Below are 27,986 nucleotides of genomic sequence, written 5' to 3'. Positions count from 1 at the left end.
TTCTAATGCTAAGTTTACTGACTCATCTAACATTATCAAGTTCTCATACATTTTAATATTTTAATCTAATTATAAAAATGCAAAAACTGTCTTAGTAATCACTGTCAGTGATTTCTTTTTATTTGTTGGGTAGAGGAGTTGAGGGGGAAGGGGAGTAAAGGATCGAGAGAGACACTGCAGCCCTACTTCAACACTTGTGAGCTTCCCCACACGCACACACATGGGGAGGGGACTGGGGGTTGAACCTAGGTCCTTGTGCATTGTAGTATGTGCACTCAACTGAGTGCCCCACCACCTGTCCCCTAATTTCTATTTTTTATACATTTAATATGGCACTAGAGAATAAACTAAGCCTGCACATGTGTTTTACCACTGAGCCACTTTCCCCAGCTCAATTTTTATTCTACCCTTTTTAGATGGGAGGAGGCCGTGTGGAGGGACACACACACACACACACACACACACACACACACACACACAGAGAAATGCTTCATTATTTGTGAGTTCCCTCGGTGTGCTGTCCACAATGCTCCCATTGGTGCTGGGGATCAAACTCAGGCTTCCATCTTGATGAAGATGCTCTCTAACCCCTGCAACATCTTCTGACCTCACTGTCACTAATTTCTGTGTACTTAATGTAAGCCAGTAATAAACGAGCTGTTAATTGTTCCTTATTTTTCTTATGAACTGCTACATTGATATTTGAACACTTACAAGTTTGATTCTTGAAGAATTTAAAGACTAGCCCTTCCTTCATTAACAAATAATCTGGGCGGGTTAGCAAAATGTATCAAGTGTTTTCCACATCTACAAATTATTAGTCATACAATTGCTATGTTATGTTCTTATTTTTATCTTGATGTACATTTCTCTGAGATAAAACATTTAATTTTTCAGACAGTAGCTCTTGATGGAACATTGTTTTTAAAATCTGGAGTGATCTCTGGAGGATCAAGTGATTTAAAATACAAAGCTCGATGCTGGGATGAGAAAGAATTGAAAAATTTAAGGGACAGAAGAAGCCAGCTAATCCAAGAATTAAAGGTAAATTCATGTCATAAAGGTCACAGGATACTATGTGGAGTGATGATGCTTTTCAGCTAGTTTTTTTGGTAACAGAAATGCCATGTCTAGAGTTAAAAAATTTCAAATAATATAAAATTGATTCATGGAAACCACTGTGCTAAGAAAGTGAAGTGAGAGCTAGCTGCCATTGATGAGGAACTGTACCACCTTGGACTACTTTTGTCTGAAAAAATAAAACCATGTTTGGGAGGAAGTGTTTGAGATTTAACCCAAAGTCTCATACATATGTGCTTTTTAAAATTTTTTTTATTTTTATTTTCCCTTTTGTTGCCCTTGTTTTTCATTGTTGTTGTAGTTATTGTTGTTGTTACTGATGTCTTAGTTATTGAATAGGACTGAGAGAAATGGAGAGAGGAGGGGAAGACAGAGAGGGGGAGAGAAAGACACCTGCAGACCTGCTTCACTGCCTGTGAAGTGACTCCCCTGCAGGTGGGGAGCCAGGGGCTCCAACTGGGATCCTTATGTCGGTCCTTGCACTTTGTGCCATGTGTGCTTAACCTGCTGCACTACCGCCCTACTCCCTCATACATATGTGTTACACCACCCAGCTACATTCCTGGCCCCATGCATTTTTTAAAATCACTGTTAATGATCTGTTGGGGGAAAAAAGTCCCAGGAATGTAAGATGATGCTGCAGATACGGATAGAAAACAGTATAGTGACTACTCAACAAATTCAAAAGAATTAACGTTTGCTCTGTCGGGGCCCAGGCAGTGGCACACCAGGTTAAGCACATGTAGTGTATTTGATTGTCAATTTCTTCTTCCTCCTCCCCCTTCTCCTCCTCCTCCTCCTCTTCTTCTTCTTCTTATTTATTTATTGAATAGAGACAGCCAGAAATCAAGAGGGAAGGGGTGATAGAGAGGGAGAGAGACAGAGAGACACCTGCAGCACTGCTTCACCACTTGCAAAGCTTTTCCCCTGCAGGTAGTGACCGGGGGCTCGAACCTGGGTCCTTGAGCATTGTAATACATGCATTCAACCAGTTGCACCACCACCCAGCTGCCTGATTGTCAATTTCACTTCTGAGTATACACCCCCAAGGAGTTGAAAACAGGTCTCAAAGGCATATTTGTACACCCATGTTCATAGCAGCATTACTCAGAACAACCAAAAAGTGGAAGCAACCCACCAACAAATGAGTAGACAAAATGACACATACATATGGTGGAACAGTGATAATGTCTTACTTTGGTAGGAAAAGGCTTATACAGTAAATGGTCATAGCACAGCTAGAAAAATTAATTTTGCACATCATCTGATGAAAATTCCAAATATACTAAACATTTGAATGTAAAGATTTTTAAATGAAGGTAAAATTATGTACACATTTTTTAAAGTTTAAAATGAAGACTGTAGGTCCTATACTATCAAAGAGCTTTGGACAGATTGACATGAATAATATTTAATGATTAAACAAATCCAAAGGTTTGGAGAAGCAGCATAGTGGTATGGCAAGACTTTCATGCCTGAGACTCAAGTTTCCCTGTTCAGTTCCCAGCATCACCATAAACTAAAGCTGAGCAGGGCTCTAGTTCAAAGTTAAGTATGTGGACAAAGGGTAGGATTGGGCATGTCACAGAAAGAAATCCCATGTAGTTAGTAACATGAAAAAAATGGTTGATTTGAGACGTGCTCAGGGAAATACAAGTGAAATTAGTCACTTCATGCCCATCAGTAGGACCTGGAAGGAAAAGGATGTATGTGCTGCTAAAGACAAGAAAACAAAGGAGTGGGGAGGGAACATAATAGTCATGCAAAAAGCCTAACATGCCTGAGGCACCAAAGGTCAGTTGAACCAAAGGTTCAGTCCCCAATACCACCACAAGCCAGAGCTGAGCACTGCTCTTGTAAAAATAAAATAAAATAAAACAAACAAATGAAGTGCACATTCAGGGCTGGAGAGAGAGCTCACTGAGTAGAGCACGTGCTTTGCCAAGTGCACACCATGTTCAAAGCCCAGCACTACATGGAAGTAAGGGAGTGCTGTCACCCCATCTCTTGTTGCCTGTCTGGATGAAAAAGCAGCCCAGGAGCGGTGACCTCATGCACATGCAAACCTCCAGCTCTGCTGACAGCAAAAAGGAAACACGTACGCATACATCATAGCCTTGGGAAAGCAATCAGTACCAGCCACTGGCATAAGAGCATAAATACCTTTAAACCATTGAACTCACCCTGGAGAATCTCTTACATGGATAGAAAAAAGCACTATACTTACACATACAAGTATATTGTGGAGCATTGTTTGTGGTGGCAAAACCTGGAAACAGTGAGTGCTTATCATTAAAATAAAATAATAGCTGAATAATTTTGGCACAGTCACACTGAAATAGTATATGGTCATTAAGAGAATAAATTTATTGTTTGGATTTAAATCTGTGCTGTAGCATAACTGCATGGGTGAGGCTCTTGGCTCAGTTTGTCGCACCCCCAAAACAAATTCATTTAAGAAAATTCATTTAATATATATATATATTTTTTTAACTTACTTATTCATGAAGGTTCGAGAGAGAAGGAAAGAGAGACAGAGACCCAGACGTCACTCTGGTACATGTGTTGCCAGGGATTGAACTCAGGACCTCACACTTGAGAGTTTAATGCTATATCCACTGTACCATACCACCTCCTGGACCACTCTTAAGGTTTTTTTCAGTTGATTTTTGGAAGTAACTGAATGAGAAAAATAGTCATGAAAGCATACGCATTATGATTATAAATTTTCAAAACAGGATTACAAACACAAAATATATACTAGGTGTTAAGAGGATTCAGCGCTCGGCTGAGTGAAGGGAGTGGATAAGGCAAGCAAAGACTCAAAGCAAAGCAACACGTATCAGAATTTTTAGTTTCTTTGTCTTGAGTAGGATGCAGTCTCTGTTCCTCACTTTTTGTTAGGGAATGTGTTAGCTATTTGCCATGGCATTGAAGTTATTCCAGATTTTTACTGTGCTTATTTGCAAGGTCTTTCATCAGAAGGGAAGGTGGAAGGTGTTGGTGGATTATGATATGAAAGCACTTTGAAAAGTAAAAGTGCTTTTGTAAAATTTTCTCTTTTTCTCTTCCTTTATAGGATTTAATGATAGCACTCCGCAAAGAAACAGAGTTGAAACAAATACAGGCTCTAGTACAAGGAACTCACACACGACTCAAATACTCACAAAATGAACTAGAGATTATTAAAAAGAAGCACCTTGCTGCTTTTTATCGGGTAATATAGACTTACATAAAATTTCATATAAATTAAAGACATAGAATTTCAGAAATTCCATTTATGTAGCACTATGTACCTTTGATACTTGACCTCATGATTAAAATTTCTATTGGGGGGCTGGGAGATAGCATAACAGTTATGTAAGAGACTTTCATGCCTGAGGCTCCGAAACCCTAAAATCAATTACCGGCACTTCCATAAGCTAGAGCTGAGAAGTGCTTGGGTAAAAAATAAGTGATAATTGTTGTTGTTGTTGTGCTGTACCTTCTTTTTGTGCCTGTTAGTCTTGTCACTGAATTTGTGTCTGAATTTAACCTTACCTCATGTATTTTCTTTTTATTCCAAAGAATGCTTATTTCATCTTTACTATAGGATGCTAAAGTTGCCATATTAAAAGAATGTTTTTTCTCTTGTAAATAGGAACAATCTCAGCTACAAAGTGAACAATTAAATACTGAGTCACAGTGTCTTATGCTGAGTGAAGGAATCAAAGAACGACAACAAAGAATCAAAGCACTTCAGGAAAGGATAAATAAGGTCATGAATGTTATACTTACTACTAACAGCATATCAAATAGAGGCCAGATACCAGATTTCATACCTTTTGAGTGTGTGCTAAAACCAAGTTAAACTTTATTGGTTTGCCTAACAGTGGATTTCCTTGTGTCTCTTGAGAACCACTACAGCCCATGTCAAAAGACAATGACTGATGCATAAGTACTTTCTTCTGCCATACACACTCTTCTCATCTGTTCTCAAAATACAGCTTCTTTATTTCTTTTTCTCCACTGCCCTTGACACCAGGAAAGAAATAGCTTTGGTGCTTAGGTTATTTATGTATGTATGTATTTTTATCAGAGCACTACTTAGCTCTGAATTGTGGTATCTAGGATTGAACCTGGGTCCTTGGCACCTCAGACATTAGTTTTTGAATATCCTCTATGCTGTCTCCCCTGCCCCAGTGAGGTTATCTTTTAAGGCTATGTATTCATTCAGTAATGACATCTTGAACATGTATTCTATGCCAAGCACAGTGTTTGACTCTAAGGCAACAAAGATTTAGTCTTCGCTTATAGTGGCAAGAACTTTATGGTTTAGTTCATTTCACTGCTACTTAAGTCTAATCTTTAGAGCCATAGAAAGCTGTGATAGCTTCACTCAACAATTTCCACTCATTGTGATAAGTGCTTTTTATCACATGATTTATAACAAAAATTATCTTAAATATTCTTACTTATCTGTTTTTCAGTTTGAATGCCCTTTTTTTCCCCCCTTCTAGTTTCCTTGTTAACATTTTACCTTAAATTTCAAGCAAGTCCAGTAACTATCCTCTTGGTGCTCTGTAAGTTAGTGCTCCAGAACTGACAATAATGTCAAAACACTGTCTGGCCAGTACTGAAAACAGTAACACTCTCTACATATACCTATAGCTCTCCATGCTTTGGGGTATCTGCTGATTACTGTTGTGTCAGCTGTATCAAATTCATGTTGAACTTATATTCAGCTAAAATAAAAAGGGTTTTTTATTTTTTTATATTTATTTTACCTTTTGTTGCCCTTGTTTTTTTTTTGTTGTTGTTGTTGTTGTTGTAGTTATCATTGTTGTTGTTGATGTCATCTTTGTTGGATAGGACAGAGAGAAATGGAGAGAGGAGGGGAAAACAGAGACAGGGAGAGAAAGATAGACACCTGCAGACCTGCTTCACCACCTGTAAAGTGACTCCCCTGAAGGTGTGGAGCCGGGGGCTCGAACTGGGATCCTTAAGCCGGTCTTTTGTGCCATCTACGCTTAATCTGCTGCACTACCGCCCAACTCCCATAAAAAGGTTTTTAGTGAGTCCTATTAGAAAAAAGTGACTTCTTATCTGATAGCTGTACATAGCAGAATGCTTAAAATAGAGGTTAGAATTTATCTTGTTATATTTGGTTTTTCCCAGATTGTCTAAACTTTTTGAGTCTTAGTTCTATCAATTTGTTCTAGTTATCTTGGTTTTATAGTACAAATATTATGGACCATATTGCATAAATAAGGAACGTTTTATCTGATTATGTAGAATGATATATTTCTATGTGGCTAGTGTACATGGAATACTTACACTTTATATTAAGATTCATAAAGTCTGAATACTTCATAAGACCAGTTATGAGTATTCTTACTTTGTTTTAAGAACAAGAGAAATGAAAAGGGGGGGGACCTTGACTCTTCAGAGTATTATAATGCTTGTAGGCATTAAGTTTTGGTCTAATCTAGATATTTTTGGTAAGAAAAACTTTAGATTTTAGCACTGTCTACATAATTTCTTTAGATAGCAAACTAATTGTTTTTGAAATGCTACATAATTTCTTTAAATATTAAACTAATTGTTTATGAAATGCTACATAATTTCTTTAAATAGCAAACTAACTGTTTATGAAATGCTTGAAAAGGTTGAGGATGAGATTTTCCAACACTTCTGTGAAGAAATCGGTGTGGAAAATATTCGTGAATTTGAGAAAAAACATGTGAAACAGCAACAAGAAATTGATCAAAAAAGGTATATTTATTTAAAAATGTACAAACATATATACAAGTATAGCTGGTATTCATAATTTGAAGGTATTGTGTGTGAGGTAATTTAAAAAGCATTTTTATGTATTCGATAGACACAGAAAAATTGAGAGGGAAGGAGAGACAGAAAGAGAGAGAGACCTATAGCATTGCTTTACTGCTTGTGAAGCTTCCTCCCTACAGGTGGGGGACCAGAGGCTTAAACCAGGGTCCTTGCACATTGTAGCATGTGTACTCTACTGGGTTTGCTACCACTCAGCTCACAGCATAGGTAGCTTTTAATCTTAGGTCAAGAAAAATCTGGCAAATACTCATGCTTTACTTTTTTAATGTGGTGCTGGGAATGAACTCAAGTCCACATGTATGAATGATAACTGCTGAGTAGCCTCCCACATTAAACGTGTTTATTTTCTATTTAAAAGAAAAAAAGTAGAGAAAGGGAGATACAGTGAGGGCAGCAATAGCACAGCACCACACCACCATTCGTGGTTCTCCCCTGATACTTACTGTTCACGGTCCTTCTGCAGCTTGAACCCAGGGCACCAGAGATGGTGAAGTGTATGCTATACCAGCCCCTTATTCTTATAAAGACATCTCATTATTTTACTTCATAATTTAGTGTAGGGTTTGGAAATTATCCAGGGCCTCACAAAGTGCTCTACCATTCAGGTACCTCCCCAACTCAATATTTATATTTTTATGGGGCAAGATGGTGGTGTGCCGGGTTAAGCACACACACACACACACACACACAGTGCTCAGGGACCAGGGTCTTGAGCTTTCCAACCTGCAGGGGGAGCTTTACAGTTGGTGACGCAGGGCTGCAGGTGCCTCTCTGTCTCCCTCCCTATCTCCCCCACCCCTCTCAATTTCTGTCTCTATTCAATGGTAAGTAAAAAGATTTGAAAAATTCTATTTTTATGAGAGAGGGAGAGACACCAGAGTACTAGTCCACCATCCTTCAGATTTCACCTGTCTCTGTCCTGGGTGCTTCCATGGGGCTGCAGGGATTGAATTCAGGGTCTCAAACATGGAAGCAAGCACTTTAACCACTGAGTCACCTCGTAATTGTTTTAGAGAGAGAACATAATTATGGAGCATAAGAGAATGGGGACATACACTATGCACAGTGATTTCTGAAAAGGTAATAAGACACTAGTTTTCTTAATCTCTGAAGTATCCATACATGTGAAAAAGGTTAATAATTCTCAAAAAAGATTACATTATCAAAATTACCTCAAACGAGATATAAAATCAAGAAGCCTATGGTAATATCATAGGAAAAGAAAAGAAAAATGCTTTATACCTACTCCCATTTACCAGGCACATAGGATTTCACGTTGAATTATTATCCCAGAAACCTTTAGAGATATAGGTAATGTCAATGCTCAGTACTTAATCATAATGTAAAGTAAAAATTTCAAATTTTAAATAAGTGAACATAATACTGAAATCAACATACAAAAAGCACACAGATAGTAGAAAACTGTAAATCAGTCCCATCTACAAATCACAAAATACGATTAAATGAAAATTAGCAGTACAATCACAACAAAAAAGTAATGGACGTGATGTGGGAACTATAAGGATGTTTTAGCATTAGGAATTACGATTGTGTGCATATTTGTGATCAAAAGATATGAATTATATGGTGGATTCTTTAGATGATAAAAAGGACACTTGGCAAAATTCAGAATCCATTCTTTTTTTATTTGTTTATGAGAGAGAAAGAGAACCAGACATCATTCTGGGACATGCACTGTCAGGGATCAAACTCAGGACCTCATGCTTGAGTGTTCCACACTTTATCCACTGTGCCACCTCCCAGACTGCTAGCAACCATTCTTGATTAAAAAGTGCATCAGATACGGAGAGGCTTATTGAACACAGGACTTGCATGCATGAAGTTGTAAATTCCATTCCTTCCACTACATATGCTGGAATGGTAACGTCTCATTCTCCTCTTTTCCCCTTCTCTCTCCTTCCCCCCCCCTCTTTCTCTCTCTCTCTCTCCCTCTCTCTCCCTCCCTTCCTCCCTCCTTGCCCCTCCCAGTTAATAAGTAAGTAAATCTTAAATAAAAATGTAACAGGAAATTTAGAATTTGTGAATTAATAGCATTTGAAAAGACTGTCTTGTGTGGAAAACTGAGAAATGTTATGCATGTACAAACTATTGTATTTACTGTTGAATGTAAAACATTAATCCCCCAATAAAGAAATGTAAAGGGCCAGGTGGTGGTGCACCTGGTCTAGCACACATGTTATAGTGCACAAGGACCCAGGTTCGAGCCCCCAGTCTCCACCTGCAGGGAGAATGTTTTGCAAGAAGTGAAGCAGTGTTGCAAGTGTCTCTCTGTCTCTCTGTCCCAGGAGCACATGGGAGTTACAGTGACACTAGAGGGAGCTCCAGTACTGTGGTGTCTCCCTTGCTTTGCATCTGTCTGAATGGGAGGGAAAAAAAAAAAGGCCTGGGCCAGTGAAATCTCACACGCCCAAGATCCCAGCTCTGCAAAGAAATAAAAAAAACTCCAAAGTCCCAGGTTCAATCCTCTGCACCACCATAAACCAGAGCTGATCAGTGCTCTGGTGAAAAAGAAAGAAAAGAAAGAGAAAAGGAAGGAAAGAAGGAGGGGAAGGAAGGAAGGAAGGAAGGAAGGAAGGAAGGAAGGAAGGAAGGAAGGAAGGAAAAGAAAGAAAGGCCATATCAAGATGTGGATCCTGGGAGTCAGGCGGTATAGCACAGTGGGTTAAGCGCACGTGACACAAAGCACAAGGACCGGCGTAAGGATCCCGGTTCAAGCCTCCGGCTCCCCACCTGCAGGGGAGTCACTTCACAAATGGTGAAGCAGGTCTGCAGGTGTCTGTCTTTCTCTCTCTCCCTGTCTTCCCCTCCTCTCTCCATTTCTCTCTGTCCTATCCAACAACAACAACATCAATAATAACATCAATAATAACTACAACAATAAAGCAACAAGGGCAACAAAAGGAAATAAATAAATTTTTTTTTTAAAAAAGATGTGGATCCTGATTCTGATTTTCAGTTTTGCTTTTAATAGTGGGACTTGGGAAATTTCTCAGTTGTCATGATTGCAGATAATGCACGCACTAAAATATTTACAGATGCATTTAAATGGTGTCTGAAATTTGCTTCAAATAATTGAGTAGTGGGAAGTGATGAGTGAGGTTATAGATGAAACAAGATTGACCATGAGTTGAAAACTAGTAGAGCTGAGTCAGAGCTGTGTGGGTATTCACTATAGCATTCCTTACACTTTTTGTATTGTTGGAAAATGCTCATAATACTCTTAATTGAAGGACTTTATCAACTGTAATGTCTGACTTTTTTATACTAGATTAGAATTTGAGAAACAGAAAACTCTGCTTAATACTCAACTTGAATATAGTAACAATCAGCTGAAGAAGAAATTAAGTAAGATCAGCATATTGAAAGAAACTATCCAGAAAATTGGAGAAGACATTGATAACCTAAAGAAGGTAACTAAGGGTGGCTCAAGTGCCCTGTCATTTGAAATGATTTCCTTCACAGAAGAAAACACTTGATGAGCTCCTGAAATAGCCTCATAATGACAGAATGGGTGGGGTAAGGAAATGGTCTGAGAAATAAATTAAGTAAATTTAGCACTACTTCATGAATTGTTGCATGTTGAAGTGGAAAGGAAAGCCAAGAGGGATGCCATGCAAGAGTTTCCCTTGAGCAGCTAAGAGATAGGAGGAGTAGGTTAAGGAAAAAGAGAAAAGAAAAAAAAAAAATGCAAGCTGTGTGACATCTGCTGGTAGCAATTTCCAGCCAGTTTTAGAGCGCATAGATACCAGGATACACGTAGGTTGTTTTACAGGAGTAAGTTGAAACAACATGCGAATGATTGAGACTCCCAGGCAGTGGTAGGTAGGCAGTAAGAAACAGTGGAGCAAAGAGTGTTGAAGGAATTACTCCTTCAGTTACTCCACAGAAGTTATGAAGAGAGCCAGGAGTGGTTTCAAGAAGCCCCAGAATTTTAACAAAGGAGGTGAGGAAAATTGTTGAATAGGAGTTGGGCAGTAGCACAGTGGTTTAAGCGCAGGTGGCGCAAAGCACAAGGACCGGCATAAGGATCCTGGTTCAAGCCCCCAGCTCCCCTCCTGCAGGGAGGTTGCTTCACAAATGGTGAAGCAAGTCTGCAGGTGTCTGTTTTTCTCTCCCCCTCTCTGTCTTCCCCTCCTCTCTCCGTTTCTCTCTGTCCTATCCAACAACGACATCAATTAACAACAACAATAACTACAACAATGAAACAAGGGCAACAAAAGGGAATAAATAAATAAATATTTTTAAAAAAGAAGAAAATTGCCGAGTAGGTAAGGTCTAGAAAATGTATGTTTATGTATGGGGAAATAACAAAACTTATGCAAAACACTTCAGTGCCTGAGGCTCTGAGGTGAGACTCTGAGGCCCCACGTTTAATCTGATGGTCCCAGCACCATTAGAAGCCAAAGCTGAGCAGTGCTCTGGTATTTGTCTATCTTCATCTCTATCTCTTTCATTAAGACAAAATATTTTTAAAAAGAAAATGTATGTTTAATTGCCAGTTAGTAGGTCATAGTAGCAAGAACAATGGGGATAGAAGTCAGGTGGCAGCAAGCAGGGGACTGAATGAGAGGAAGTGGTGTCTACTTCGTACCGAGTGTAGAATCAGAGTGATCACATTCTATGATAGAGATCTAGACACTACACAAAATAAAGGTTTATCTCCAAATGACTGATTTGACGTTATTGATAAAAAGATGTACTCACCTCATTTATATAAAAGATTATATACTTCCAATGCAAATCATCATTCAGGTAGAAGAAAATTGCCTGCAGGTGGTAGATGAACTCATGGCAAAGCGGCAACAACTTAAGGACACGTTTGCTGCTCAGAATTCTGACATTGAGAAAATTCAAGTTCAAATTGAAGAGGAACGGAAGAAGCTTTTGGCTGTTGATAAGTAAGTTTGTCAATTTGAAGAAGTATAGCCAGAGTCTTAAAGATGTTCATCATTCATTTGAAGTCAATTAGAGAATCTTACTATTTGAATATCTACCCAAATTTGAGATTTTTTGGAATTACATCACAACCCTAGGTGTTCTATTTTAAGGAAAAAGCAAGATACATGCTTAGTTATCTAGAGTAAATCTTTTGCCAGATGAAAACATGGACCTCACCACATATGGATTACATGGTACTCTTTAAATTTCCTTTTTTTTAAAAGAAAGGATTAATTAACAAAACCATAGGGTAGGAGGGGTACAACTCCACACAATTCCCACCACCCAATATCCATATCCCACCCCCTCCCCTGATAGCATTCCCATTCTCTATCCCTCTGGGAGCATGGACCCAGGGTCATTGTGGGGTGCAGAAGGTAGAAGGTCTGGCTTCTGTAATTGCTTCCCCGCTGAACATGGGCGTTGACTGGTCGGTCCATACTCCCAGTCTGCCTCTCTCTTTCCCTAGTAGGGTGTGTCTCTGGGGAAGCTGAGCTCCAGGACACATTGGTGGGGTCTTCAATCCAGGGAAGCCTGGCCAGCATCCTGATGGCATCTGGAACCTGGTGACTGAAAAGAGAGTTAACATACAAAGCCAAACAAATTGTTGAGCAATCATGGACCCAAAGCTTGGAATAGTGGAGAGGAAGTGTTAGGGGGGTACTCACTGCAGACTCTAGTGTACTTCTGCTTTCAGGTATATATTTTGCAGTAGTTTATGGATCCGTGTGAACATATGTTCTCTCTCACAGAAACTGGTGTATATCTAGGTTTTGGGACTTTGTTAGAAAGTGAACCACCTGAGATGAAATTAGAGTATACTATGAAAGGAAAGGTCTTACCCGAGTAATGAAGCTGAAGGGTTGTCATTCCACACGTGAAGTCTCTTGACACAGTCTGAAGTGAAGCATGTTGAGGTGGCAATCATTGCATTGGTTAGGTTGTGATTGGCGGATGCAATATTATTTGATACGGATTGGGAGAGGCATACGGGAAAGTGGGCCCTATTCAAGGGTTCCAGGACTGGGGGAAGTAGGGGCTCTATAGTGGAGATGTGAGGTTCCTGCTGTCTTAGGGTTCAAAAAGACAATCGATAGTTAATGTTATCATCACATTATTTGGTAATTGGGTTAACTTTGAAAAGTCCTTTTGTTATGGTTTGCTGTACAGTACCCAGTATCTTGTATATAGCTGTGCTATTGGTTGCTTCTGATCTACTTGGTCTAGGCTTTTGAGAGAGTCCCCATATCAAATACACAGCCTATATATTAAAAAGATTCGGTTTGTGTTTTGAAAAACTTTGAGACATACAATTGATTTTCCCCCTTCATATTAATTAACTGGTGATTTATATGTCTACATTTTGCTAGGAGTGTACATAAACACCATTCCCACCACCAAAAAACTGTGACCCATCCCTCCCACCCACTCCCACCCCCCACTGGCCCAGGAAGCTGCATGTCTACCCCTCACCACAGGGTTTTTACTTTGGTGCCTTTTTTTTTTTTACATATTTTTATACTTTATTTATTTATTGGCTAGAGACAGAGAGATTGAGGGGAAGGGGAAGATAGAGAGGTAAAGAGAGAGATAGCTCTAGCACTGCTTTTTTCACAGCCCCCCCCCCAGCAGCTGTGGAGTCTCTTAACTTTCTTACAGTACTCATAGGAAAAATATCCTAAAGGTTAGAGTCATTTTATTTACTTCATATGAGACAGAGGGAGAGTTTCATATAAGAGAAAGAGCACAGAGTACCACGTTGGTACATTCAACACCAGGGATCAAACCCGCAGCCTTAAGCATTCTGAGGCAGTCTTCGGTTTTGCCAGTTGAGTTATTTCCCTGACTAGAAATATTTTAAAACATAAGGTTATAATGCATATGTATTTTCTTCCTTTGTACAACTTTGTATGGTGAGTAAAATGTAATCACTTTATCATATCTGTATATTTACAGGGAAGTAGGAAAATGGCAAAAGGAAGTTATAATCCTTCAAAGTTCTCTGGAACAGAAGCGGCTTGAGAAGCATAACATGCTTCTTGATTGCAAAGTTCAAGATATTGAAATAGTTCTCTTGTTGGGGTCATTGGATGACATCATCGAAGTGGAGGTATTCTAGAAAACTAGTTAAAAATATGTAATGTTCTAGGGAAAAAAATATGTAAAGTTCTAGTCAGGAAGTAGCACAGAGGTTCAGAAGTTTGAGGTTCAATTCCCAGGACCAACCAAAGCTCTGGTCAGTCTTTCTCTGTCTTTCTTCTTCCTTCCTTTCTTCTTCTCCTCCTCCTTCCTTTTCTTCTTCTCTCTCTCATCCCCTGTTATTAAAACAATAAATGATTCCAATTTAAATAAAATATAGCTTATTTTCAAAAATAAATAAATGAATAAATGACACAGCTGAAAAGGAAACAGTTTTTTAATGACTGGCACCTAGGTGGATATTGTCAGCCAAATATCCGTGCTGGTGCTTCAGTTCCAGTGTTCCTTTAGTTAGTGAACCTTCAGAGTTATTCTCCAGCATGTTCCCTATGAGCAGGAAACTACTATTTAGTAGCTTTAGAAGCCTTTCCATTTTCATGTCATGGTGTTTCCAGCAGGTATTAAGAAGGTCTTTAGCTATTGGGTCCGTGGGGTAGCTCTTCTGGGAAGGCAAATGCTTTGTCATGTGTCTGGCCCAGGTTCAAGCCCTGAGTACACCACATGAGGGGTTATTACAGTGCTGGGGGAGTTCTCAGTGCTGAGGGTGTGTGTTTTACTCTCTCTTATCTGAAAAAGCTTGCCCAGAGTGTGTGTGTGTGTGTGTGTGTGTGTGTTTTACTCTCTCTTATCTGAAGAAGCTTGCCCAGAGTAGTGCAGTCCTGATAATAACAGCAAAAGACCTTAAAGCTAAAGTGATAATGAATCATTATCTAAAAAGAAAAAAAGGATAATTTTTTCTACTTTGTGCAGGTCAAGTCACAGTTATCTTTTTTACCCTCAGAGAAACAGACTGAGAAAAAGCAAAGCTTTCTCCACTAAATTTTATTTCCTCTTTCTTGGTTTTGTGAAAATGAGAACCAAACCCAGCATATCAAGCATGCAAGGCATATACTGTTATCACTGAGGCACCTCACTGGTCCCTACAGTGACTTAGAAAAAATTAAGATTTATTATTTATAAGAATGAGTGTGTGTGAGAAAGAGAAATCAGAGCATCACCCTAGCACAACTCAGGGCTTCATGTTTGAGGGTCCAATGCTTTATCCATCAAGCCACATCCCAAGCTGCTGCAGTGGCTTTTTAAAGCATGCTTTTGAAGAGTAAAGTGTCCAAGGTAGCAACCCATCTAAGAAAAGATTTGGGGAATAGTATAATTCTTCTTGGACAGAAGAATCATTTTGTTATTCTGGTCCTAAGGAGGACACCAGGTTTTGAGGTAAGATCAAGGTCAGATTTCTTCCGCTAGAAAACTCTTTCTGCAGATAAGATAGAGAGCGAAGCGTCGGATTAGAATTTCATAAGCAGTTTAGATACTGACCATGCAGTGGAGATGTTGTCACAGATATTCTATAAAGCCCAAAATAGGAAGAAAAAAGACATTAGGTTTAAGTCATCTCTTTTCAGAGGGCTAAAAAGGAATCATTGGGTAGAAATTACAGTGTTTTAAAGTTGCCTTCCAACAATTATGAGGAAGTGCATGACTTTCCCTTCCATGCAGGTGTTCAGAGGTATCAGTCTTGAGTTTGACCAATCTAAAGGCCAGCCTACATCTAAATAAGTCCTCATTTATTTACAAATCCTTTATTAACCATTCCTACATCTGAATAATTGTTCATCACTTAGCAATCCCTCCTTTGTTTAGAGAGTGATATATATTGAAATTGAAGTATTTGTTATCATTTGTATTAAGCACAGAGAATACAGTAATGAATATAACTACCAAAAAATCCCTTCCTTCACATTCTAGTGAGAAGCACACAAACAAAATAGTAGGTATAACATTTGTGTTTGGTCATGATTCAGGCTAAATCTTAAAGCAAAAGGGGAGGGGGTACTGGGCAGTGGCACACCTGTTAGAGCACACACATTACCACATACGGGGGCTTGAATTCAAATCCCCATCTCCACCTGCAGAGGGAAATAAACTTCATGCGTGCGGAACAGTGTTCAGATCAGTCTCTCTCACCCTCTTCTTTCTCCCTCTCTCTTCCTCCCTTTTTCTCTATACCTCTTTATTTTTCTCTAGCAGAAAAAAAGAAGAAGAAAGAGAAACGAAGGGGGTGTGGAATGGCCACTAGGAATTACGGTGACTTTGTAGGCAGAGGACCTTAGCCAGTTGCCAGGGCCCTGAGATTAGACACGTCTCAGGGTGGAGAAAGAATTACTCCAGTCAACATACAGCTGATCAGAAGAGGTCAGACGAGGCACACATAGGACATCCTGAGCTGGGACAGTGTCAGGTGTGAGCCGTCTATCCCAATATTCCAGGAGTACTTATTGATAAAGTACGTATTACATCAAAAAAAAAGAACAAGGAAGATTAATGATGTTTTTCTAGGTGAAACATAAATCAGGAATAAATGTCAAGGCACAAATAATAGGTGGTTATACGTCACATAGGTAAAGATCAGAATATATTTCTAAGGGTAAAAACATCAGAATATAGGTAAGGGTGCTTAAAACTGCCACTGTCCAAATGTCATTACATCAGGTACATTCTTTTGATGCCATAAGAAATCGAGTTTACTCCAGTTATCCAATGCACAGTCTCCAGACACTCAGGGCAGAAGCCAGGTGTCAGAGTTATGGGTGAGTGCACTTGGCCATCACACCACTAGCCTATGGTTCCGAACAGTCCCTGACATACATACCCCAGACCTCCCCCCAGAGCAGGGTTTTGTAATAAGGAACACACCCTGAAAAACAGGTCTCATGGTATTTTCAGTCAAAGGAATGTACCTGGCACACAAGTAAGCTAATATATATTTAGCAAGCATAGAGGCAAAGGACCTCTAATAAACAAGTCTCTGGAAGTCTGGGGTCAGAAACAGGAAATATTCAGTAGGGAATGATGGAGTCATTATGGACACATGGAGACCCAGTGATAACCCTAGTGGAAAAAAAGAAAGAAAGTGGAATAAAGAATACTGGAGTGAATATAGGAGTGAATTTTCTGTCTGGGAGGGGCCATGTGTGGTATAAGAGAAAGTAGCTGAGTAGAGATGAGGGGCCAGGTGGCCGAGCACCGGGTTGAGCGCACGTTACAGTGCACAAGGACCCATGTTCGAGCTCCTCGTCCCCACCTACAGGGGGAAAGCTTCATCAGTGGTGAAGTAGGGCTGCAGGGGCCTCTCTGTCTCTCCCTCTCCATCTCCCCCTTCCCTTTCAATTTCTAGCTGTCTCTATCCAATAAATAAAGATAACAAAAAATGTTTTTTAAAAAGCTGTCTTTATTAAAGTAAGGACTGCAAAAGCTGAATAAGGGCAAGAGACTTGCATTATTTATAATTTTTTAATATTTATTTTCCCTTTTGTTGCCCTTGTTTTTTACTTTATTTTTGTTGTAATTGATGTCGTCATTGTTGGATAGGACAGACAGAAATGGAGAGAGGAGGGGAAGACAGAGGGGGAGAGAAAGATAGAAACCTGCAGACCTGCTTCACCACCAGTGAAGCAACTCCCCTGCAGGTAGGGAACCAGGGGCTCGAACCGGGATCCTTAGTCAGTCCTTGCGCTTAGTGCGCCCTGCGCTTAACCCACTGTGCTACCGCCTGACTCCTTATTTATAAATTTTTATTTATAAAAAGGAAACACTGACAAGAACCATAGGATAAGAGGGGTACAACTCCACACAGTTCCCATCACCAGAACTACATATCCCATCCCCTCCCTTGATAGCTTTCCTATTCTTTATCCCTCTGGGAGTCTGGACCCAGGGTCATTATGGGGTGCAGAAATTGGAAAGTCTGGCTTCTGTAATTGCTTCCCTGCTGAACATGGACATTGCCAGGCCAGTCCATACTCCCAGCCTGAGACTGGTATATTTTAACAATGACTCTTTAGTCACTATCAGGCCACCCCATCAGCTGGGACCCTAGTCGGGGAGTCCTGAGATTCCCAAACAGACATGATGGGTCTAGACCTCGAATAAAACCCTCTCTCCCTTGTTACTGGTCATCTAAATCAGGGCCAACACAATAGACCCCTTCTTGGGCCCCTATAGGACCTTGCCCTCAATGTGGATCAACAACGGCAGAGAATGTTCCATCCTCCGAAGGGAGGCTGGACAATATACTCTGCTACACCTGAGGAAGATGGGTCCTGATACCAGAGCAGTGTGGAGTGTTCCTACTCATGACCACAGAATGTGAGCTCAGATCTACAGGGATTAAGAGGTCACATAGGCTCCTAAGCTGAATATGAGCCCCAGATCACATCAAATCGATGGCGTTTATAGTCAACAATATTAATACACCTTTCCCCATATTTAGGAGCTACTCTCTTCCCTGATTTCAGCTTTCTGGTCCTTTTTCCAGCCATGACATCTCCCCAGACAATAACTTGGATCCACCTCCATATCAGATGTCAGGCTCAGGAAAAAAAAAACAAAAAATTAGTATAGTCACGGGCCCTTTGGAATATAACTCAAATAGGACAACTATCTACAAAATGGAGACCCCCCCCCAAACTCTTCTTCTGAACTATTCTAGCCTTTAGGGTCATGGATTAGTCAACAACTTGTTTGGCTTTATATGTTAACTCTTTTTTTCAGCCACCAGGTTCCAGATGCTAACATGATTCCAACTGGACTTCCCTGGACTGACAACCCCACCAATGTGTCCTGGAGCCCTGCTTCCCCAGGGCCCCACCCCACTAGGGAAGGAGAGAGACAGGCTGGGAGTATGGATTGACCTGGCAATGCCCATGTTTATCAGGGAAGCAATTACAGAAGCCAGACCTTCCACCTTCTGTACCCCATAGTGACCCTGGGTTCATACTCCCAGAGGGATAAAGAATAAGAAAGCTATCCGGGGAGGGGATGGGATACAGACTTGTGATGGTGGGGATTGTGTGGAGTTATACCCCTCTCATCCTATGGTTTTTGTCATTGTTTCATTTTTATATATATATATAAAAGTAGAGATGAGGGACAGGGTGATCCAGGCATCAAGGAGAGGGTTGTCCAGGCAGAAGACAGTGTTCTGGCCCTAAAGTGGTTATGTGCCTGCTGAGTTCAAGGATGTCACTGTGATGTGAGTAGATTGGACACTGAACAGAGTGAATGGAAAGGGGGCAGCAGATCTCTGAGGGCCAGATCTCTGAGATTAGGTGACCTTTTGACCTTGCTCTTGCAGGCTAGTGGGAGAATTTTTAACTTTTTTTTCCCTACCAGGGTTACTACTGGGTCTCCGTATCGATATGATTTCTCCCCTCCAGGTGGACTGTTTAAGTTCTTTATTTTTACAGAAAGGGTCAGAGATAGACACCACAGCACTGTTCCACTTATGAAACTCCCCGTCTTGGTGCACTCGCGTGGTAGCTGGAGGCATGTCCTTGTTTGTGGTAAACTGCACTCTACTGGGTGAGCCCTCAGTACCCCCTCCCGATTTTAACTTTTAATCCAAGTGAAGTGGCAGTCAGCTGGAGGACTTGGGCAGACAGATGAGTAGAGTCCACCATTTCAGATAATAAGGAAACGGCATCTTTTTTCCAGCTGGGAACTGAAACAGAAAGCACTCAAGCAGCAACTGACATCTATGAAGAAGAAGAAGTGATTCAGATAGACTACAGCTCTCTAAGGGAAGACTTGAAGGTAACTGAAACGTGTATAGTGCGCGCAACTAACTCATAGTGCTAAAATGTCCAGCTAGTACAGAGTCATCTCTAAGCAGTAGAGGACAACTTTAACTTTACTTATTTATTTTTTATTTTTCCAGAGCACTACTCAGCTCTGGCTTATGGTAGGCGCAGAGCATTGAACCTGTGGTTTCGGAGCCTCAGACAGGAGAATCTCTTTGCATAACCATTGTGCTATCTGATCCCCTGCCAGAGAACAACTTTAGGAACCAAGTAGATTTACTAATTTTTAAAGAAATAGTGTGATTTAGATGAGTTGTAAATGTTTGCATTAGCATTTCTCACTGTTATGCAGAACATTTGTACATGAGGTGTCTCGCTAAAGAAGAAATGTTTCTGCTGCTAGAAGATGGCCCCTGGGTAGGGAGCGTCCCTTGTCATGCATGTGGCCTGGAGTTGAACCCTTGTAACATATCAGAGCACCACAACACAGGGAAATCTCCAGTTCTGTGGTCTCTGCCTCTGTCTCTGTTCATATGTATACTGGGGATGATGATTATTATCTTTATCTTTGCCTCCAGGGTTACCACTAGGGCTCGGTGCTGGCACTAGAATCCACTGCTTCTTGTGGCCATTTTTTTTATATGTTTTTTTATTGGATAGGACAGAGAGTAATTGAGAGGGGAGGGGAGATAGGGAGAGAGACAGAGAGACACCTGCAGACCTGCTTCAGCACTTGTGAAGTGACCCCACCCTCCCAGAGGTGGGAAGCCAGAGGCTTGAACAGGGGAATTAATTTTTTAAAAAAATTGTGGTCTGAGAGGTAGTGCAGTGGATAAAGCACAGAGTCCTGAGTTCAATCCCTGGCAGCACATGTACCAGAGTGATATCTAATTCTTTCTCTCTGTGACTATATTTCTCATTAATAAATACATGGAATCTTAAAAAAAAAATTTTAAGTTGGTGTAGGAGCAGGGAAATAGCTCGTGTGGGGCCCGTTTCTGAGGTTGACCAGTTTCCCTTCTGTTCTCCCTCCCTCCCTCTCTCTCACTCTCTCTCTCTCTCTCATTCCCTCTTAGAGATGCACAGTAAATCAGTAAATACTAAAATCTTGAAAGTCTGACAATAGACAAAAATAGGTGACATCTTCCAGGATGCTGAATTTGACCTGACAGCATGCCAGTGTGGTGCTCTCAGTAAAGCGCACGACCTTCCTAGAGGAAGAGCACAGGCCTCACTCTGCCTCTCAGTCATCCCAGTAACCAGCCGTGCACTTGGCGTCGCCCTGAGGCTTCCCATGAAAACAAAATGACTGTGCTTGGCTTTCCAGTCACACAACCACAGCCTTCAGACTTCATACTGTTCTTAAACAGACTTCATACTGTTCTTAAACAGACTTCAGACTTCATACTGTTCTTAAACAGACTTTTCCTACACAGCTCCAGCAATTGTCTTTTCATCTAAGTGGCCTGCATTGATTCACATGCTTATTCCTGACCAGTTACTACAAGTATGGACTCAAACCTTAAAACTAACCCACCCTCCCCAGGCCTCCCCCCACCTACATGCATGAGACTCATGAAGTAAAAATGGTCAAACATGATCTTTGTTAGGAAGGATGAAATAAGGCTGCGGAGGTAGCATAATGATTATACAAAAAGACTTTCATGACTGAGGCAGCAAAAGTCCCAGGTTCAATCCCCAGCACCACAGCCAGACCTGAGCAGTGCTCTGGTAAAATAATAATAATATAAAATAAAGAAGGAAAGAATGGTTTCCAAGTAGTTACATCTACTACATCTTCTCATTTCAAATGTTAATTTTGTTTAAACCAGTGGAATTTTAAATTTTATTTGTGGTACTTTTGGCAGTCAGAGAGTCTTGTCTTTTCTTTAATCTGTTTAATGCTTTCAGATTTAGAAAGTTCTTACTGGGGAGATAGCATAGTGATTATGCAGAAAGACTAGCATGCCTGAGGCCCTGGATTCAGTCCCCAGCACCACCAGAAACTAGTGATTAGAAAGTCCTTACTGAATAAATAATTTTTTCTGTTTATATTTTCCTTTGCCTATATACTTCACCTGAAATTTATTTTAGTATATGGCATGAGGCATATTATATATATATAATATTTGCCTCTAGGGTTATCCCTGGGGCTTGGTGCCAGTACCATGAATCTGCTGCTCCTGGCGGCCATTTTTCCCTTTTCTATAATTTGCTAGGACAGAGAAATTGAGAGGGGAGGGATAGACAGAGAGGGAGAGAAGAGAGAGAGAGACCTATAGACCTGCCTCACTGCTTGTGAAGTGTCTCCGCTGCAGGTGGGGAATAGGGGCTTGACCCGGGTCCTTGTTTTAGTACCTTGCACGTTTGACCTGCTGTGCCATCGCCCCCCCCCCCCCAAGAATGTTTTTAAGAAGTGCTTAGTGAGCGCAGTAGAGATAGCTCACTCTGTAAAGCACTTACTTTAAAATACATGAGGCTCTGGGTTCTAGCCCCAGCTCAATATGGGAGTACTACATACAGCACTATGGATGGTGGCCTGGTGTTGGAACATCTCTCCCTCTCATTTCTCTCAAAGAATAAAAAATTGGTCCAGACAGGAGACCACTGAGCCATGGAATCAAACCTGCATAAGGTCCACAGTCAGCCTGCCTTCTCCCCCACCCCTCCTTTCCTCCCAGCACCATGCTGGTGCACGCACTGCCAGAGGCTGAATCAGAAACCTGCGGCATGCAAGAGCAGTGGCCCACCAGTTGAGCTATTTCCCCTGCTGCCCCTGTGAGCTCTTGACATCACTGACTTCTGTATCTAATATGCAGTGGATGGATGGTCCATTTTTAAAGCTCTTTTCCTTCTGTTATTTACTTTACTTAAGCTAGAACTTTAATCTGGCACACGTGATACAGGGGATCAAACTCAGGACCACATGCCAATAAATAGGGCTCTCTAGCTACTGTACCACCTCCCAGACTGTATCAATCTTTTTAATGAGCAAGCAAAGGAAGATTATGATGAATTCTTGTTTTTTAGCCCGAGTAAGACATCTGAAGGCAAATTATATTCCACAAGAGCAGTACCTCTAACACTTAAGGTTGTGAGAGAGCACAACCAACGGGAGAGGCTACAAACAGTGTAGACTGCAGTTAGGCTCAGAGAGGACTTTGAGGGAGGAAAGGGATGGTTCCAAGTGCCCTGTCCTACCTGAGCAGTTGGGTTCTAAAAGGCACGATAATTGCTTTTCTTTGCCAAAAATAGGCTCTAACATCTGATAAAGAAGTCGAGAGCCACCTTAGTCTCCTGCTGCAACACCTAGCATCCCAGGAAGACGTCATGTTGAAAACAGCAGCCCCAAACCTCAGAGCCCTGGAAAACCTGAAGACTGTTAGAGACAAGTTTCAAGAGTCAACAGATGGTGAAACTGGGTTTTAGTTGTTAATGAGATCTTATGTCCTGGAGGGGATGGGGGCCCTGGGGGGTCTGGGCTTTGATTTTCATAGCATCAGCTTTTATTAGATATTTTCTGTGGTCTTACATTAGTTTTTACTTTTTCTTTTTTGTACAGTTTTAAACACTGACTCGGTAACTGCTTCCTTTTTGAAAAGTGTTCTTGCTTTAAGTTAAAAATGGGAATTTTGGTCACTTTAGGACAGATAGCAATTTTTTTCATGCCAACATAGTAAGCATATAGATGTTCTGTCACACACTGTCATATTATGAAAACTAGCCCTCCTAAAAAAAGGGCTTATCAATTCTTAAAATCCAGGTTCTTGGAGTTAATAATAGCTGAGATATTTTGAACATAGAGTTTACTCAAGACAGTCAAACTCAATAAGATGGTTTAAGCTTTAAATTTTAAGTAAGTCAAGGCAGTTGTTTCATACTAAATTCACTGGTGTTTGCAGCATAAGATCACAGAAAATGTATCCATACCTTTTTACATTGTTCTAGTAAGTATATAACTTTGCTAAAACATTCTCACAGCGGGTTAAGCGCAGGTGGCACAAGCACAAGGACCGGCATAAGGATCCCGGTTCGAACCCCGGCTCCTCACCTGCAGGGGAGTCGCTTCACAGGCGGTGAAGCAGGTCTGCAGGTGTCTGTCTTTCTCTCCCCCTCTCTGTCTTCCCCTCCTCTCTCCATTTCTCTCTGTCCTATCCAACAATGACGACAACAACAATAATAACTACAACAATAAAACAACAAGGGCAACAAAAGGGAATAAATAAATAAAATTTTTTAAAAATCTATAAAAAAAATCATTCTCCATAAATGATTAACAATGTAATAATAACTTCCCTCTAAAAAAAAAAAGAATTGAAGTAAGAGAAGCCCTTTGTAGTTTCTAAAGTAAAGAACATTGATTCTCTCTTAGCTTTTGAGGCCAGCAGAAAGGAAGCCAGAATGTGTAGGCAAGAGTTTGAACAGGTGAAAAAAAGGAGATACGATCTTTTCAGCCAGTGTTTTGAGCACGTCTCAATCTCAATTGATCCGATCTACAAGAAGCTCTGCAGAAACAACAGTGCCCAGGTATGTATTTCTCACCCCTCACTCACTATGAGTAGGAACTTTGTACTGTTGGTGGTATTTTTCTCTTGGTTGAAAACAAGTAACTACCACATTATTTGAGTGGCCTACTTATGGGGAACAGTCAGTTCTTGAAGATTGTTCATCATCGTGCCCTGTGTTCCAGGTTCCACTTGCTGTGTCACTGCCAGCCCATACAAATCCAAATCTCTCTGGTCCTGTTGCTTCATCTGAAAAATGAGTGGGTCAGCTACTTAGTTTCTGAGTTCTGGAATTCTGTTATCTGCCACTATTTTGATTTTACAGAACTGCTGCTGATCACTATAGTAGGGCTATACAGGGCACCATTGGGAAATGGAGGAAGAACTGAAGTTGGGATTTGGTCCCAGTCATGTCCCTTGTAAGGCTGGTCTCTGCTAGCACCACTCTCTCCCCATTCCACTGTCAATGTGCATAGATAGCACTGTGGACTTGACTGTGGAATAAAGACGTAGAACCTATCTTAAATATCTGCTTTTACTTTTCTTGTATTCTTTTATAACTGTATTTACTTTTCTTGTATTCTTTTATAACTGGATCCAATATTTAGAATTCCAACTGACAATAAATCCATTAACTCCTTGAGGGTAGGATTCATCTGTCTACAGTACCTGACATATAACAGGTACTCAATAAGTATTTGATGACTAGAACAATGAGTAAATTGAACGAAGACTAACATACGATGCTGAGGTTTTGAATGTCAGTCTGGGGGGAAGATCTGATCCCTTATGTCTGTGATTTTTTTTTTTTCCTCCATACCACCCAGACAACCCTCTTGTCTACAACTAAATGTATAGTTAAATAACACACTTTAAAGGAAATGGTATTTTTCCATCAATAGAGAATTTTGCAATTAAGCTTTGTTGCAATCCCAAGTGAAAATTACTGGTTGTTTTTCTGATATTGATGGGTAATTAACATATGTTTCAGGCATTTCTTAGCCCTGAGAACCCAGAAGAGCCTTACTTGGAGGGAATTAGCTATAACTGTGTAGCCCCAGGCAAACGATTCATGCCTATGGACAATTTGTCTGGGGGAGAAAAGTGTGTGGCAGCTTTGGCTCTCCTCTTTGCTGTGCACAGGTAAGGACAGAGTGGGATACTGCTTTGCTGTCAGGGTGGAAACTAAATGCAACATATATATTAGCTAGTGGTGTAGTAGTGATGTACAAGGTTATTAGCCTATAGGACTGTAGCTCCATACCACACCCACCACCAACATCCTGTGTTGTCCTCCCAAATGGCAACCACTGTAGTTGTCAAAAAATCTTAGTGATGGCAACTAAATGCATTTTTCTGCAAAAGACCAGTGAAGCCCTTCTATTGAGTAATATTTAGCATATATGATATATAACTATTTTTCTTCTGCCAAACAATTCTAGTTAGATTTAAGGCCACAGTAAATCTAAGAATTCAATCTTTCCAGATTTTTATTCAGTTTGTCTTTGATAAGAAATTAGTGACATTAATATTCCAACTTTATAGAACAGAAAAATAAGGGACTGGGGATTTAGCTCAGTAGCAGAGAACATGTTCTTCATGAGTCTGAGGCCTTGGGGTTGACCATCTTGCCTCAGATAGGATTTCCCTTTGAAAGAAAAAAAAATATCTGAAGTGGCTAGTTTTAAGATTATAATTTTTTAAAACTTAATTTGATAGGACAGACAGAAATTAAGAAGGGGAATAGAGATGCAGAGAGACATCTGAAGCACTGATTCACCACTTGTGAAACCAGGAGCTTGAAGCCGGGTCCTTGTACATGGTAACCTGCACTTAACTAGGTGTGCCACTACTTGGCCCCTAAGATTATAATTTAAAAATAAATAATAAGCCCCCAAACATAACAAAAACACCCAACTTGTGTAGATTTATCTAGTCAGTGTTCAGACTCTGCTAATTAGCAAAGATTTAGCAATTGGTGGGGGGTTAACTTCCTCACTTCTACTAAGGATGATGACACTGTAAAATAAATCAAGAAAAACTCAGCTAAAATGAAGGCATTTAATAACTTTCAGCATTCAAAACATTAGACAAAGACATACATGATGCTTCCTCTATTTTCATGCTCAGAACATTATCAAAGGCTTTTTATTGTTGCAAGGAAGAAAAAGAAAAGGCTGCTAGAGGGAACAGTCAGTAGCACGAAGTGAGGCAGGAAGCAGGTCTAAACACACGCTTGAGCTGGCTCAGTCTTGGCTGATGGAGACAGTGATAAGATGTCATACACATTGTTTTTTCAGGAAATATTTAACAGTTACCCACTGTATACTGGCTTGTGGTATAGGCATTAAAAAGACAGCAGTGAACAAAACTATAATACCTTCTGCAAAGATACTTAATCTCCACTGAAGAAGGCAGATAATAAATATATTATTAAACCTATTCTCAATGTAGAGACATTGAGAAAATAACAAATGCTGTTGGGGGTGGGGTGAAAGCAGGGATGGAGATTTCACCTATGTGAAACTGAGGAAGCTGCTGGTCATGGGAGGAAGAGTACAGGACAAAGGCCATAACTATCAGTAGAAATGCAGACACCATCAGTACTGGGTTATAGCTGAAAACCTGGCCATCTCATGGAATCACCAAGGGAGCTAGTCTTCTTCTAGCGTTTGCCCTTCTTCCGTAGCCAGTCGACAGCATCAGGTTGAGCCTGATTTAAAGTTTCAAGACCTCCTTTGAATCTGGAGAGGTAGCGGTCGTTGACTATGTGGGTCATAGTCTGTCTGTAGCCGCAGGGGCAGTTCGGGTCGTCTCTGGCTCCCCAGCGATGGAACATAGTGGCACACCGGCCATGGCCTGTTTGATAGCGATTGAGAAGGGCCCAATCATAACGTGCTAGGTCAAAGCCGGGTTGACGCTTGCAGGGGTCTGTGATGAGGTGTTTGTTCTTTACCTCAGCTGACTGCCAGCTCTGTTTCCAAGAGTCTGGAACAGAGAAGTTCAGTGTAGGCATAGGGGACCAGATTGGGTGACGAGACGTCAAGCGTTGGACAGGGTGGGCGAAGATATCCGCATATATTGGCAGGTCCGGTCGAGTGTAGACGTGGGAAATGAACTTAGATGATGCTGCATCCCGACGAATATCTGGCAGGGCGATGTTGCTAAGAACTGGCAGCCATGGAACCGGGGTGGAACGGATGGTTCCAGAAATTATCCTCATGGAGGAATATAGTTTGGAATGACCAAGTGGACATGGGGGCTACAGAACTATACTGGGGCACAGTATTCTGCAGTGGAATAGCATAATGCCAGAGATGATGATCGTAGTGTGGAAACGCTCGCGCCCCATGAGGAGCTGGCCAGTCTTGCAATGATGTTATTCCTCGCGCCCACCTTTGCTGCAGTTTTTATGAGATGTTTGTGAAATGACAGAGTGCGATTGAGAGTAACGCCAAGATAGACTGGCTGGGCTTCATGCCGGATTCTCGTATCGCCAAGCTGCACATTAAGCTCACGAGAGGCCGAGGCATGGTGTAGATAGAAAACAGATGATACCGTTTTTGCAGTACTAGGGATTAGTCGCCATTTTTTACAGTAATCAGATATCAGAGACATGTCTTTCGTGTTTCCTCGAGGATGTCGAACTTGGATGCCTGAGTTGCACAGCAGATGTCATCAGCGTAGATGAACTTCCTTGAAGAAGTTTTTGGGAGGTCATTGATGTAAATATTAAATAGCATAGGAGCCAGAACAGAGCCCTGGGGGAGGCCACTTGAGACAAGTCTCCATCTGCTAGACTTGTCACCCAGATGCACCCGGAATCTTGTGT

The 27,986-nt window shown here is 40.8% G+C and overlaps 1 protein-coding gene across 1 annotated transcript in view; it reads left to right on the top strand.

The window, feature by feature from the left end:
- SMC1B (structural maintenance of chromosomes 1B) overlaps positions 1-27,986 on the top strand; it is a 69,809-nt gene that overhangs the window by 33,242 nt on the left and 8,581 nt on the right. The window contains exons 12-22 of the mRNA XM_060188760.1: positions 898-1,044; positions 4,160-4,297; positions 4,721-4,837; positions 6,728-6,834; positions 10,202-10,343; positions 11,686-11,831; positions 13,828-13,981; positions 19,564-19,662; positions 22,905-23,061; positions 24,022-24,176; positions 25,146-25,297. Of these exons, the coding sequence (XP_060044743.1) occupies positions 898-1,044; positions 4,160-4,297; positions 4,721-4,837; positions 6,728-6,834; positions 10,202-10,343; positions 11,686-11,831; positions 13,828-13,981; positions 19,564-19,662; positions 22,905-23,061; positions 24,022-24,176; positions 25,146-25,297 (1,514 nt within the window). The remainder of the gene's footprint in view (positions 1-897; positions 1,045-4,159; positions 4,298-4,720; positions 4,838-6,727; positions 6,835-10,201; positions 10,344-11,685; positions 11,832-13,827; positions 13,982-19,563; positions 19,663-22,904; positions 23,062-24,021; positions 24,177-25,145; positions 25,298-27,986) is intronic.

This window comes from Erinaceus europaeus, chromosome 4, assembly GCF_950295315.1.
Source record: "Erinaceus europaeus chromosome 4, mEriEur2.1, whole genome shotgun sequence".
In the NCBI taxonomy this organism is placed as follows: domain Eukaryota; kingdom Metazoa; phylum Chordata; class Mammalia; order Eulipotyphla; family Erinaceidae; genus Erinaceus; species Erinaceus europaeus.
The sequence above is the reverse complement of the archived record's forward strand: the minus strand, read 5'-3'. Positions and strand labels throughout refer to the sequence as shown.